Source organism: Lepidochelys kempii, chromosome 2 (assembly GCF_965140285.1).
Source record: "Lepidochelys kempii isolate rLepKem1 chromosome 2, rLepKem1.hap1, whole genome shotgun sequence".
NCBI classification, from domain to species: Eukaryota; Metazoa; Chordata; order Testudines; family Cheloniidae; genus Lepidochelys; species Lepidochelys kempii.
The window spans coordinates 27,667,531-27,682,915 of record NC_136381.1 but is presented as its reverse complement, the minus strand read 5'-3'; the positions used below and the strand labels follow the sequence as shown (position 1 = coordinate 27,682,915).

At 41.0% G+C, this 15,385-nt stretch overlaps 2 protein-coding genes across 3 annotated transcripts in view; one reads left to right on the top strand and one right to left on the bottom strand.

Annotated features, from left to right (window-relative positions):
- Positions 1-15,385, bottom strand: part of TRPS1 (transcriptional repressor GATA binding 1) — a 262,838-nt gene that overhangs the window by 229,164 nt on the left and 18,289 nt on the right. The window lies entirely within an intron of this gene.
- LOC140905854 (actin, cytoplasmic 2) lies at positions 4,876-5,637 on the top strand. Its single transcript, XM_073329347.1, has one exon. The coding sequence runs from the start codon at positions 4,938-4,940 to the stop codon at positions 5,496-5,498; it is 561 nt and encodes a 186-aa protein (XP_073185448.1). The 5' UTR covers positions 4,876-4,937; the 3' UTR covers positions 5,499-5,637.

Below are 15,385 nucleotides of genomic sequence, written 5' to 3'. Positions count from 1 at the left end.
AGGTGGAGAAGCTGAGTTCAGCACAGATGCGACAAGATAGCAGCTGAACTACAAGAACTGCCAAATGCAATTCGGTTGAGTGAGGCTCCGTCATGTCATCCTGATCAGATAGGTGCCAGCCATTCAATAATCTTTTGTTGTTTGCACTCTGCCCACTAATCCATCTCTGATGGGACTACTAAATTTTCCAAATCTCTGAGCACTTTCAAACAGCTACCATTTTTTTAAGAACTTGACAGAAAAAAGGTCTCATCCCCACAACAATGTGCAGGTAAAGGACGGGCAATAATTAGTCCTGTAATATTTACAGCTGATAAACCATGCGGCCTGAATATGTGATCTTTATACCATTAGAAATGAAAAGAGAGAGTCCAACTTCTAGAATTGTTTGGTTAACTGACAGAGGACCTTAAATCTGTGATATTTTATCTATAGAAATTTTACCTCATAACAGTTACAATACTTTTTTGTGATTAGTTTTAGCTATAATTTTCTTCTCCCTCCTGACCTGGTACAGCTGGATTCATGCATTCATTATAAGCAAAGAGAGATGAAAACTGGACTAACTGAATTTAAATATTATGCACAGGGAGAATAAATAATAGTGTAGCACAAAGGGACTGGGAACTACCATTATCACTCATCTGTGGCTTCTCCATTTGTGAGTAATATGAACAGCCTAAATTCATGCTGATAAAATCTTAATGCCATAAGACACCTGTGTGTAAGTGTGTAAGACACAAGAGTGTAAGCGCATACATAAATTTATCACATAGAGAGATTAAATATACATACACATGGTAGTCACAAAAGTGCAGTCTGCATGAGTGCTGTGTATGATATTCTGGTCTCCTGCACAACCACTCCTGTGAGAATCTACTGCACCCACCAAAAGAGGGGTGGAGATTTTTTTCCCCCAAAAAGACTTCTCTCTCTATCATACATGAACCACACAATTCCCAGGCAGGCTTTAATACACTAGACAAAAAAAGGAGCCCCTATGGTCCTAAAAGCTATAGTATTATGTTTGGATTTCTATTAACCTGCCTTTGAATGATAGTAGCTCTGGCATCTTCCCTTAACCTTATCCAATGAAGTTCAAGAGATTTGAACAGTTCAACATCTGTGGCCAGGAAGCTTGCTATTAAGATTCACGCTAGATGCATGCTGATGCACGTATGCATAGACATGTATTGTTCCCATTGTGCCTGCTAACAAGGTGGTATTCTTGCTTCAATAATGCCAATCAAAAATAGGGTTAGACGGTTAGCCTGCAGAACACTTGAGGTGCTATCTCCACTGCACGAAGTTCTCTTCTTTGTGACAGCTCTGCCATGTTGGCAGTCTGCTTACACTTACACCTGATCTTGTGTGTAGAATTATCTGAATAGCAGAAAAGACAACATAAGGTTTGCAGGGACTTGAAGCTCAATTATAGACAGAAATACTGCAGTGATTTCCTGGGAAACTTATTAAAAACCACATGGTGTGGCAACAGAAAAAGCATATGCACCGCAATAGGCCAACTGACAGTGTGTGAGAGTAAGCCCATGGCAGGCAATGAAATCAAGATCTACCAAAACCCAAAAATGAGTAGTGCGTTTGCCCAAAGTTTCATAATTCTCAGCTTATACTCTGTTTGGAGTTTGATACCCTTCCCAAGAAGTATATGCGAGGGGGGGGAAAGCACTGCACATGTTGATTTTGCACATTACATACAGCACAGGAAAGGACAACAAAAGACAGATCCCTTTCATTTTAGCCACAGACTTGTCAGGGTAAGGGTTTGCATGAGGTCTAGAATTTTTATTTGTGTTTCAAGTACACGTGTTTAATTGTACTTGTAGGGCTTCACGGTTAACATGTGTAATCCTCTTTACAAGCAAACAGCTGTTAATCAGCCTTTGAAAGTCTTCCCGGGGCCATATTCCCATTCTATCATGTTTTTACAGTACCATATTCATGCTCACGTCAGACCCTGAACTGGTCAAAAACAAGTCATGTCTCCTTCTCCTGGAGCTGGTGAGCGAACGCTATAATGCAACATCAAGAAGTGAAGAAGTGTCATTAATTTAGGAATCAGGATTAGACAAATGGTCAACATACTGTGCAAGCTCATACAGCAAAACTGTACTGAATAACTATGAAGTCCGGATTAACAGAACCCACAAGAAAGCACTAGACAGCGGTTTCCTTACACCTTCGCTGCACTGCTTCCTGTAACTATAAATATTCAAGGGTTAACAAAAGTGGGAAAGTAATGAAAACACTCAGAAAGAAAACCAGTTTTAAGACATGAGTCAACAATGCTGTACAGTCACATCCCAGCAATGCAGAGTTCCAGAAGTTTGGTCTCTGCATTTCAATCAGTTTGCAATCCGTGCAGGAGCTCCAGTGCTGGGTGCAACACATTGTTGGGGTCTTGCCTAGGCTTCCTGAGAGCATTCTGAGCTTTCCTGAAATGAAGGGCACACTTCTCTCTGGTTTGGTCTGGAGTTGCTTTTTTTTTTTTTTTTTTTGCTTTTTTTCATTTCATTTTTATGCTTTCATAAAATATAATTTAATTACAAAAAGAAGGACGGGCCAGTGGTTATGGCACTAGTCGAAGACTCTGGAAACCTGCATTCCACCACACACCCTGTTCCACCAGAGATTTCCTGGGTGACTTTGAGCTTCTTTTAGCCTCTCTGTGCCTCAAATTCCTATCTGTAAAATGGGGATAATAGCACTGCCCTACCTCACCGAATCGAAATTCAAGTCTAAATGCATTGAAAGATTGTGAGGTGCTCAGACACTCCAATAATGCAGGCGATATGCACCCCTAAGATAGAAAGATTTTTTTCTAAAAAGAGCTCCCACTCCTGGAATATATGGTTTGTGTAATATCCGCTATGGCACATGATAAACCAAAGATTAACTCTCCCCTTATTCAAATTCCTACTTCTGTGAGGCCTACTAACATTAGTCCACCACACATTGAAATATTCTCATGCTACAGCTCACTTCATCGTGAAAGCTTATGCTCAAATAAATTTGTTAGTCTCTAAGGTGCCACAAGTCCTTTTTTTTTGCGAATACAGGCTAACACGGCTGCTACTCTGAAACCTCTCACAATATTGTGTCATTTTCTTAGAGCCCGAGCTCCTGGAGTCAAATGATTATAGGAGAGTGACAACTTTCAATTTAAAAAAAAAAAAGTCTCTAGCCTTCAGTGTCGCACAGGAAAGCTTGAAAACAAACACTGAAGATTCACAACCCAGAGGGCAAATAAAGACAATTCCAAAAATTATTTTTTAAGTCTCATGATTATTAAGACAAATTTCATGATTTTTTGAGTGGGGCTGACTCTAATTTTTGAATGGTTGCAGTCAGTAACACAGTTATGCTATATATATCAACTCTTCTCACCACTAAAATGATCATACATAGCATTTTATAGCACTAGGTGCACCCAAAGTGCTGTACAGGCATTAACTAATTAACCCTCACAACTCTCCTGAGAGGTAGGTGGGTAAGTGTTATTATCCCCATTTTACAGATGAGGAAACTGAGGCAGGAAGGTGAACTAATTTATCCAAGACTACCAGTCTAGGTGTAGAACAGCCCTGTGCTCCTAACTCCCTACCCCACTGCCATTTATAGACAAAACAAACAAACCCCACTGCTTTGTAATACTCAGCCAGTTTTTTTGTTGTCGAATTGTGCTGCCTGTCTGTTTCAACTGTAAGCTCTTGAGGGAAGAGGCCAAGTCTTCCTCTGTGTTTTGAAAAGCACTAATTATGTTTTGATGTCCAATAAATAATAACAGTGTTTTAGATAAACCATATTGGAAGCTTTGCCATCTATATTTTACATGCCTTCCCCACTACCACTCCCAAACAAAAACTTTCTCTTAATTTGACACAGCTACATTTGGGGCATCTAACAAAACGGATACATGAACCAGTTTGAGCAGAGTGGCACACTGCACAGAATTTCCGCAACAGTTCGAAACAGAACAAACACATACTTTCCTCCAGTGTGTACAACCCTGCCATTCTTTTATAGTAATACATACGCAAAATGTTTTTTCTTCAGCGTTAAGTGGCAATAATTTTTTCTATTTTTTTTCTGAGTTACTTTTTGCATCTCCGGTCAAGCAACTAGCCTCAAGAGACCAATCTTTCCACTACGGTGAAGGAAATATAATCACTTTTTTTTTTTTCATCTGTAACATTATAGGTATCACATTGAAAGCTTGTGTTAAGAACAAGATCCACAAATTTAGACTTGCCAGCTTTGCTCACTAGTGTGAGTAAGTTGCATCATCTGTGTATGTGTATATGACACACTCAGCACAGCTCTTGCAAATCTCTATTTTTTATAAAGGCAAGTTAGTACGGGACTGCTAGTTCTTTACTCTTCTACTTATGCACAGAAGATATATAGCACACAGCACTGCAATCTTCCTCTCATTGCCCTGCCAATGCACCTCAACTAGAGCTAGTTCAACAATGGGAAAAATGTGAGGATTTTTTAAAACGGAAAATATTGAATAAATTATTTAACTGACATTACCTGACCTCGGTCATGACTTGGACAGACCATGTCTAGAGACAGTAAGTTTAGTTTCCTATCCACTTCACACCGGCCACTAAACAGATACCAAGTGACTTCTGGTCACCAAGAAACAAAGCTGATGTTCAGCCAGAGGCAAGGGCCTGATCCAAAGTCCAGTGAAGTCAATGAAAGCCTTTTTGTTGATTTCAATGGGCTCTGAAGCAGGCCCTTGGAGATAAAAAAAACTGTGAAATCCCGGCCCCATTAAAGTCAATGGGAGTTTTGCCACTGATTTCAATGGAGCCAGGATCCTACCTGCCTCTCAATACCAAGGTTACGCTCTGCCCCACACCATCCTGTGTCCGGACTTAGCTGGCCGAGACCTGACAGACTACCTCATGAAGATTCTGACAGAAAGAGGCTACAGCTTCACCACAACAGCTGAAAGGGAAATTGTACGTGACATAAAGGAAAAGCTGTGCTACGTTGCACTGGATTTCGAACAGGAGATGGCCACTGCTGCTTCATCTTCCTCCCTGGAGAAAAGCTACAAACTGCCTGATGGTCAGGTGATCACCATTGGCAATGAGAGGTTCAGGTGTCCAGAGGCCTTCTTCCAGCCATCTTTCCTGGGTATGGAATCCTGTGGCTTTCCTGAGACCACTTTCTACTCTATCATGAAGTGCGATGTAGATATTCAAAAGGACCTGTATGCCAACACAGTATTGTCTGGGGGTACCACAATGTACCCTGGAATTGCTGACAGAATGCAAAAGGACATCACAGCTCTGGCACCCAGTACAATGAAAATTAAGATTATTGCTCCACCTGAACGTAAATACTCTGTCTGGATTGGTGGTTCCATCCTGGCTTCCCTCTCTACCTTCCAGCAGATGTGGATCAGCAAGCAGGAATATGATGAGTCTGGCCCATCCATGGTCCACCGTAAATGCTTCTAAATGGACTACTAGCAGATGCACAGCATTTGCTGCATGAATTTTCACTAGTCTGTGTTTGCCTGGGCAAATTTATACACTTCATGCTAGCCTCACAAAACTGGAATTAAGGCTTCTTTTAAAAGAAACTTGCCCTTGGAAAGTCTGCGTCTGAGACAAACATCGGTGTTGGATTGAGCTGTCACTGATTTGACCCTGTATTCAAGTTAACTGGTCCCTTGGTGTACATTTTAGCATAATACCCTGTACATATCTTATCTAAAACTTGATACAGGTGCCATCACTCCTGTGACAAAATGCTAGGGTTAACTTGTATTTGTGGAAGAGAATCTGCCTGTGACACTGTAGTTCTGGTAGCTGGCTAGTATTGATTAATGGCATCTCACTTAAACTCTGCAGGGCTTGAGACTGATTTGTACAGGGTATTTGAGGTCAGACTTCCAATACACAAAGCGAGGCTGGTAGGAGGAGTTCATCAAAGAACTTAGTCCTGTTGCTGCCCTTCTAGCAAGTCTGGAAAACATTACATCCAAGCCTTATGAACCAGTTTTCATTTTCTTACCCCTCCTGTATCCCAGCAGAACATCCTTGGGGCAAAAGTTACTCAACTTGAGTTGCTGCAACTTTGCATTTACACATGTAAATTTTACACCAAGTTTAATTTATGTAAGATTTTTGTATGTTGCCTTAATGTTCTCACATGACAGCAGAAAACCAAAATTTGTAAGTCATCCTGCAGTTGAGAAATTATAATGCCCAATAATCATTGTGTAAGGGAAAATAAAGCGATGCAGTTAAAAAAAATATCAAGGTCCTGAGCTATCCAGTTTCACTGGGCTTTTGCAATACATTGCTTGTTCAACAGAATTTAGTACGCTGACAGAGAGGAGGGACAGGGATGACAGCTGGTGGCTCAGCAGAGGAGTCTTGATGTATGTGGACTGATAAAATCTTGATGATTCTTTAAATGCTTATAGTACATTTCATTTTGAACTGGTCAACTTTCACACTGTTTCTTCAGGTTACAGTTTTGTAAACACTATGATGACTTGTTATGAGGTTCTTTCCTTCAAAAATGACAGAAATATATAGGTTTCAGAGTAGCAGCTGTGTTAGTCTGTATCCACAAAAAGAAAAAGAGGACTTGTGGCACCTTAGAGACTAACCAATTTATCTGAGCATAAGCTTTCGTGAGCTACAGCTCACTTCATCAGATATACAGCTATTGCTCTTTCTTTCTGCTGCACTGATATCAATTAAAAATATTCATTTGTGATATATTTTTCTTAATAACCAATGCTTTTAGCTTCGGTGGGATTTTTTTGGCATCTCATTTTGCTACATGGAGATATTTTTAATATGTGGGGTGACAGTCTGTTTTTTAGCACTTGTGAAAGATACTGACACTCAAGACCTCTGCATGCAGAATAGGTACAGCACAGGTCACAAGGTCTGAAGATTGAAAGACAGCTTATTGACAATTCTTGGCCTCTCTGCTGAGATGGCCAACCAAGTTGTCGCTGGGAGCCAGCTAGAGTGCGGTTATTGGACTGTGGGCACATCTGACAGCAATGGAATCAAGACTGTCCAACAGTCATCATGTGGCAATCACTTGTCATCAATAAGATATGAAAATGTTAGATTTGAACCTAGTGGTAGCAAAGCTCTGTACCCTACCATGAAGCATTGTTCAGCATGTATTCAGTCCAACTAGGGTCTCACTGTCTGTCTTCGTAAATTCTCAAGGACTCTCAGGCAGATCTGAAATTATATCAGGGCTCCCAGAATTTGATTAGTACTAGTTCTAAGCAGATCATGAAAGGATCCCACTGCCTTGAAAAAGATCTATTGCTGAGCCAAGCCTAATCATTATCTACTACTCACCCCATAAAACTGCTGTCCAGACCACCACGCGGAAAGCATTCGGCTAGAAGCAGCACTTCTTTTCTGCAAGCATGACAGAACACGGCATTCAGTCCAAATGCTGCATTCCCTTCATTGCAGAAGGCTCTGCTCCCAGCCAACCCCTCACGTTCTTCATGTCCATGCATGGGTGGAATAGGCAGATGGAAGGAAAAGATCGGGGGAATGTGAAAGAAAACTGATAAATGGAGTGTAAGAAGATAAAGAGAAGTGAAGGGGGAATAAAAAGATATAGAATGGAGAAGGAAGAGGAGATCAGAGGACAGAAGAAGGTGAGGTCAACACGCAAGAAAAGAAAGGGGAATAAACGAGACAAAACAGATTTGACTATAAGCAGCATCTCTACCACTCACAAAGTGGAAGTACTACCTCAAAAAAGATAAAATTCATTTACATTATTGTAAGCAAACTACAATAAATAAGACAAAAGGGAAGGATGGAAGGGGTGTCCCTTTCTTGAAATTAAAAGGCTGCTCGATTGAATCCATGTTTCTATATGACATACTAGTAAACTCACCCATCTTCTGCATTAGGCTGCAAAAGTGAAATTCTGTGGCCTCTATTAGGCAGGAGGACAGTCTAGAAGAATAATGGTCCCTTCTGACCTGAAAATCTATGAAAAATGGAAACAAAACCAGTACAGAAGCCAAAGGTATGGGGTGCTAAACTGGTCCCATAGCTCCTGGGGACACCGTCCATTCCTGCTGCCCTCCCCCCCACCCCCCCCCACACACAAACACAAACACACACACATACATCTAGCAACCTAATTCTGAGAGCATGCTATTTTGGGGTGGTTTTACTCCAAAATAAAGTCTCACTTGAGGGCACTGGGACTTACAAAAGTAATTATTTTCTGGTGACCTACAGTTGTTGCAAAGAACAACATTATTAACAATTACACACATCTCTAACAATCAGCTAATATCTACCACTTTACCAGGAAGTTCAATAAGTTATCTCTGAATAAAATTTAGTTCTGGCCCATTTTGATCCAATTTACATTAGTCCCTATTACGGACAGCAAGATCGAGGCACTGGAACCCACTGAAATTACCATGGTCAGATTCTCATCTGATTTATCAACTCCACCGTCACAGTAATAGTACATTTTTATATTTGTTCTCTGTGCAAGCTATCACACAGAAATGGAATACTATTTTTATTTGCTTATCTCTTTTGCCCTGGATAACGTCAGTAAGTCATCTCCTTCTGTCAACTTAAAAAGATTCTTTTTGGTCTTTACCTTAAAAGGATGCATCAGTGTCAACTTTTTTTAAAAAAGTAGTTTGCAGCTCGTTACTTATTATTCTCTCTCTGTGTGCCTAATTCTCCACTTGCCTACATCTCAGATAGACATTTAAGGCTATGCAAAAGTAGACATAAACCCCTACTATTCTAATATGGTCATGTTTTACAGCTCCTCTGCCACAGGCATTGGAGAAAATTATCCAAGGATTTAATCCTGAGGACTTTATTCAGGCAATGTTCTCACTAACTGCAATGGGACTTCTAGATTTGACCTGATTTTTGTAGCACCTTCTAAGCAGTTAAAAAAAAAAAAAGAGTACATTAGTCTCAAAACATAGGAGCAGATTCCTGCAGCCCTTATTCAAGTGACTAAGAGCTCCAGGATCTGACCCATTTTTTCCTAATGGATGTTTGTCCATGTTCTATAAACTCCCTGCACAATTTTTCCTGCTCTCTACAGTTTTTAGAGTTGGCCATTCAGGATTAGGATTCTGCTCAATATTTAGAAAAGGCCGGGTGGAAGGAGATACGATCAAATTGTCTCAATACCACACTCCAAATTGGGAGAAGTATGGAAGATTTAAAAGTACACAATTCACATTACCTGAAAATAATAGTACTTTGCATTTCTATAGCACTTTTCACCAAATGAGCTTAACGAGCTTTATAAAAAGTTCATGTATTTTTTTTTAAAAGTGATGTTAGGATTTTGTGCTGAATGCTCCAAATAATGAAGGGGAGGCTAGTGCACAGCCCATTTTAAACTCATTTAGTCAGCGATGATTGTGATTATTTGTGCTATGATGGTAGAGAATTGCATAAGTGAATGTTTTAGTGTATGTCATATTTCTGCAAAGTAGTGGCGTTTTAAAAAAAATATTTTACATAAACTTTGAGATTTAAAGTATTTTTAATATTATGTCATATATAGGGCCGGATTGACTCTCCTGTGGGCCCAGGGCTATTAGATTTTGTGAGCCCCTGTATACAAGTCTTTTTCCTAATTTAAAACAAAATTATCACAATTATGGCATCAAGGCTATTAACGCTGTACTAAACTTGCCTTTTAATTAACATGAAGCCGTTCTGTGGTTACATTTCAGTCTTCAAACATGTAGAATATAGTTAATTCAAAATAGCCTACTTCTTGTCTTAGAACAGCTGTTATATTAGTTTCTTTCTGGGAGGGAGTTTGGGTGCAGGAGGGGACTCTAGGCTGGGGCAGAGTGTTGCAGTGCAGGAGAGGGTGAGGAGTGCAGGCTCTGGGAGGGAGTTTGGTGCAGGGGGTTGGGGTATAGGAGGGGGTGTGAGGTGGAGGCTCCGGCCGGGAGGCGCTTACCACAGGCGGCTCCTGGCCGGCGGCGCAGCAGGGCTCAGGCAGGCTGCCTGCATGCCATGGCCCTATGCCGCTCCCGGAAGCAGCCGGCTGCTGGCACGTCTCTGCGCACTCCTGGGAGGAACGAGACAGCGTGTCTCCTTGCGATGCCTGTGCCTGCAAGCACTGCCCCTGCAGCTCCAATTGGGGACAGGGGCAGCACACGGAGCCACCTCCCCCCCGCACCAGGGGCCTCTTGCAATTCAGCACATAACACCACAGTTTGTTGGTTTTAATAAATCATTTGCAAGTCAGTTCAGTTGGTTCATTTTGTTATTACTTTTGATGACATTAAAAGTTGGAGCAAGATTATATGGAAAGGGAGACAGAAAATGTGACTGTGTAGAGTACTGATACAAACCCTGAAGAGTTTATCAGTCACAGAGCTACGTGAAGGTAAGGCTACCACCGGTGAGACTAGCAAGTACCACAAAAGCCTTACTTTCACCAACTCTGAAACAGTGTCCTAATACCTGTAAAGCTCAGAAAAGGAGGTTTTAAAGGGTAAACCAAAAACTGCTTAAATTTTGGTTTGATACATCCATGTCTCCTCTTGTCAATTATTTGTTTCATATTGTTATTATAGAGATATATATGACTGCTACTCACCCAAGATTGCACATGGGCCAGCTTGTTATTTTATATCACAAAGAGTTACACTTTATATCAGAATCTCATATTCAATCTATCTACAAACAATGGGCAGACTCCCACCACCATTAGACTACTGTACATACATACTAAATCAACTGAAATAAATAAAAGTCATTCCATATTTCCAGTGGTGTCTCAGGGTTTATAAAGTGGCCCATGATAAGAAAAACCCTGTTTGCATCAATGGGACTGTTCCTCCGAGTATGGACAGCAGAATTTTGCTCTATATGGTATCTTAAGGGGGGAAAAAAATCTACTGTACAGCTTCAAAAGACAAAATCTAAGTTGTTTGGGTTTTTTAATTTAGGAGGGAAAAAATTGTGCTCAGCCTACAAATCAAGTGGCAATGATTGGTAGTTTCTTTTCAATCAGAGACCAATCTGAATGGTCGGCTCGAGGAGAGAAGAATCGTTAATCACCACATTCTGGGAACTGGGCAAAGAAAGAGAGAACTGTTTTCCGCAACACTTCCTGTGATAAGACGGACAGCTCTGTCGCAGTGCACACACCAGAGCTGCAGCAGGCTTCAAGGTTCATGTGAATGCAAACGTGACTCGTGACTCTCATTTCTATAACATACACACACAGCATTCTTTTCAGCCCTGGGCCAAATGGGGAGGGGGGGAAGGGAGAGAACTGACTTTCCTCAAACTTCTATTAAAGGCACAGTTCACTTTGGCCCTAGCTACTCATGAATTAGTTACAAGAGAAATGATTCATATTTCATTAATGGATTTGGGGGTGGGGGGAGGTATCAAAAAAGAAATTTACTTTTTGCTTTAGTTTATACTGACCCAACCCACTAAAACAAACTCAACCTCAGATTATCTTTTATGTTCATTCATGAAACAGATTCAGAACGTAAATGCTGAACAAAGGAAGCCTGATTGATATACAGCAAGTACATCTGTTTTTCTTAAATCCAATCCAAGCAAAGCTTTCTTTGCTCGATGACTTTAAAGTGTACATACCAAAATGGTATTTCCCTTCCCTCCCAAGACACCAGTTAGTTATAAAAGACTTTCAAAGCAGTGTAAATAAGATAGGAAAGAAAGAACTACAAGGATTAACTCCAACATCTCCCCATATCATTCAATAACTTCCCTTTACATGCACAGTCCAATATGAGTTTGCTGATCACAGCTTTTCCACTGTAACAGAGCCAAGTGCAGGCAATTACTTACACTTATGTAGACTTTTATAAGAGATAACAGTTATCTCTATTGAAAAGGCACAAGCTGTTTTTTCATTACTAAACTGGTTAAAAAAATACAAAAGGGTTTCTGTGCAGGACACTGATTCACCCAAGCCTCTACAGAGCAATAAACAGAGGAAAGGAGACAGTCTCTTCGCACCACTGAGGAATGTTTAACTCAGGCCTGGAACTGCATTAGTGTAAAACAGCACATCTAGCCTTTAAAAGCATGTAACTATCAGAGAGGTAGATACTGAAAACTAAAAGCCATTCACACTTAGATGATCTGAAACACCTAGACTGGACATATCTGGCATGTAGAGGACAAAGACAATGTCTGGCTTGCACAGAAAAATTACCACACTTGGCATCCCTTCTTTCCAAGAGATGCAGGCCTATACAGTTTTATATTGCCAACCCTGTGATTTTTTTTTTTTCACAAGTCAAGGGATTTCAGCTGGGGCTGGAATGAGTCTGAGTCTCAGGATGACACAAGAAGCTCCAGCCCTCAGGCAAATTGCAGCCCTGCCTGAGAGGGCAAGCCTCTTCTGACTGGCTGCCTTCCCCACTTCCTTGCCTCCTGGGGAACAGCAGGAGGCAGAGGTTTCCTCTCCATTCAGGAACCGAACAGGAGAGGAAAGAGGAGGGAGCAAAAAGAACCCAGCAGTTCAGGGCAGTTCTGCTCTCCCCACCCCCCTATGTGCAAAAGGAGGGCTCTTCTGCTCCTCCTTCCTCCCCTCTTCCTCCCTGCAATGTCAGCCCTGGGAAAGGGGAGAGGGAGATGAAGAGCTGCCCCCTCTAGCCTGGAAGGAGGGAAAAGGGGAATCCACCCTGCACCTCTTCCTCCTCCCTGCAGGACTGGAAGAGGGGGGTGAAGAGTCCCATGCACTGCAGGAGGAGCAGAGTTGAGGCTGGGGGACAGAACTGATGTGGAGGCAGAACCGATGTGGGGAGCAGGGGTACAGGCTTGATTTGGCGGTTGAGAGGATGGGCAGATGTGGGGCTAAAATCACCTCATTCTATACATTTGGAAGAGTAGGCAACACTAATTGTCACTCACACGCGTGGGCAGAGGGGGCTCAAAAAAAATCAAAAGACAGACCAAAAAATACAATATAATATTTTTTTAGAAGTCTTTCTGCAGGCAAACTCATCATTTCGGTGGTCTGCAATACTGCGTACAATGCTGAGCCACTTCTCTTATTGAAGAGGTGCAGCCCCTTGGTAATTACATGTTCCATCTAGATCAAAGCCACCTGGATCAAAGTGGAGCAAGGCATGCTGGGACTTAGAGACGTGGCCAGCCGACTAAAGATCAAGATGGCAGCAATTTTCAAACCTTTTATGCAAATTACCTGCAGCCCTCAGGCTCCTAGCAAATTGCCAATATGGCCCCAACCCTGGCTACCCGAATTCTTTCAGTTTGGTTTCCACATGATGAGTGTCCGTTATGTTTTTCTTCCTATTATTAAAGGACATAGCCCAGATATAGCAACCAGCAAAACTGATGTTTCAGTAGTATACACAGACCAGATGGCAACTGCTGGCATCTTTAGCAATACCCACCTCTTCTACAGGCTTCCCGATCAAGTACATTTTTCACTGAGCCTAAATATTCAATCCCTGCTATTTTAAGACCATTATTAAACAATCATTACTCAGGGACAGTAGCTCTGAGCAAAGGGAGGATATACTGCAGGCTTTTTGGAGCTACCAATACTATTTTGTTTCAGTGCTATATATCTCCCCACTCACTTTTTAACCAAAAGTATGTGTCCTTACATATTTGTGGTAAAGAATTTCTGCGTAAAAGGTCTAAATGTATTTATAAAACAGAGAAGCTTTACATGCTTTACATGCTATCAAATAAAAAGGGCTTTGATTGTCTTTATAGGGTCTTACAAATTTGTATAAAGCAGATATTAAAAACATGATTCACAGCAGTAAAAACAAGCTCATTAATGAGCATTCTAAAATACAGGGACATTATTCATCTTTGTGAGCACACATATCATGTACTGCAAAACACAAACTCTCAAAATCATAATACATTATGGTATACATTTATATAGAAAACTTTATCCAGAAGAATACTAGAGTACTTTGCAAGACTATGTATAGCTTTCAGTTCCACCCACCACTGAAATACAGCCACCTCTGAGGCCTGAAATAAAGAAGTATGGGTATTACTTAGACGTTATAAAAGGTAGGATTACACATATTTCCTCTAAGGAAATATGACAGCTAAAACAGAAGAGGTGGGTTTAATATGTTGCCTTACGAGTCTCATCCTCACTAAACACATGTGCCTAACTCTGATTAACCATAACAGGGGTTACTAAATCCTATTACACTTATGTAGAGGCGTAGCTTGGGCTGAGCAGAGCTAGAGCATAAACAGAAGCAAGTTCTTCCCACTTTTTCTGGTAGCCTTGAACCTTCCCATCTCATCCACTTTCCCCCCTTTCACTGCTCTTCAGAAGTCAGTTATAAGGGTCAGCTTTAGCATATTTATCGTGTACGGCCAAATAAGGACAAGGAAACATCTTCCACATTTAAAGTTGTGACAACAGACAAATTTGCATCATCACATATTGATACAACTTCCCTACACCTGAAATAAATTCAGGCTCTAATTGTCCAGCAGGTGCAAACCAGAGACATGTTGGTTGTGCATACCTAGATGGTATTGTTTGTGACGAAAGTGATTTATACATGGGTAATGACATAAGCAGTTACTGTGCATAAATTAGAGAGAAAACCTGAGAACATGACCTGCATCTGAGAACAGATTTAAACCTCTGTTCTTGCTGTGTCATGTGTAACCACATCATCTAGCAGTTAGAAATGTAGACTGTAGATCAGGACTCCCGTGTTCTATTCCCCCCGCCTCCCCTTGCCACTGACTCAATGTGAAAGCTTCAACAGGTTACTGAGGTAAAACCTTAGCCATGTAAATCCACATTTAGACATCTAAGCACGTGGGCCTGATTTTCAGAGGTGCTTAGTACAGACAGTTCCCACTGTAGGGTTCTGCTCTTGCAGACCTGATTGCAGGACTGTGACCTTTGCTTGTTAGCTTTTTGGGGTAGGAATTCTCATTTCCTTGGTACAATAGCCCCTTCCAGACTGGGGCCGCTGGCACCTACCGTAATGCAAATAATATATTAATACTTATGCAGCACTTTGCAAACCCCTGATGAATGGGGCTAATTATTTATTATTAACATATAACAGAACCTGAAGATCACTTTTTTCCAGTGAAATTTTTTAAATGTTTATTTTAAATAAACTTTCCAGACCTAAAAGGGACAAAAATACACAGATGAAACAACTGTGTTGATAACATGTTTGTCAGCGTCTTCTCTCTCTGAATTTTTTCAGTGGTTCTTATTGATCTATACACTATTCTTATGCTTACTAACTTCATTACTGCTTTGATAATTACAAGATAATTAAATACAAGACAGAACATGTATCATGCTGGGGAGC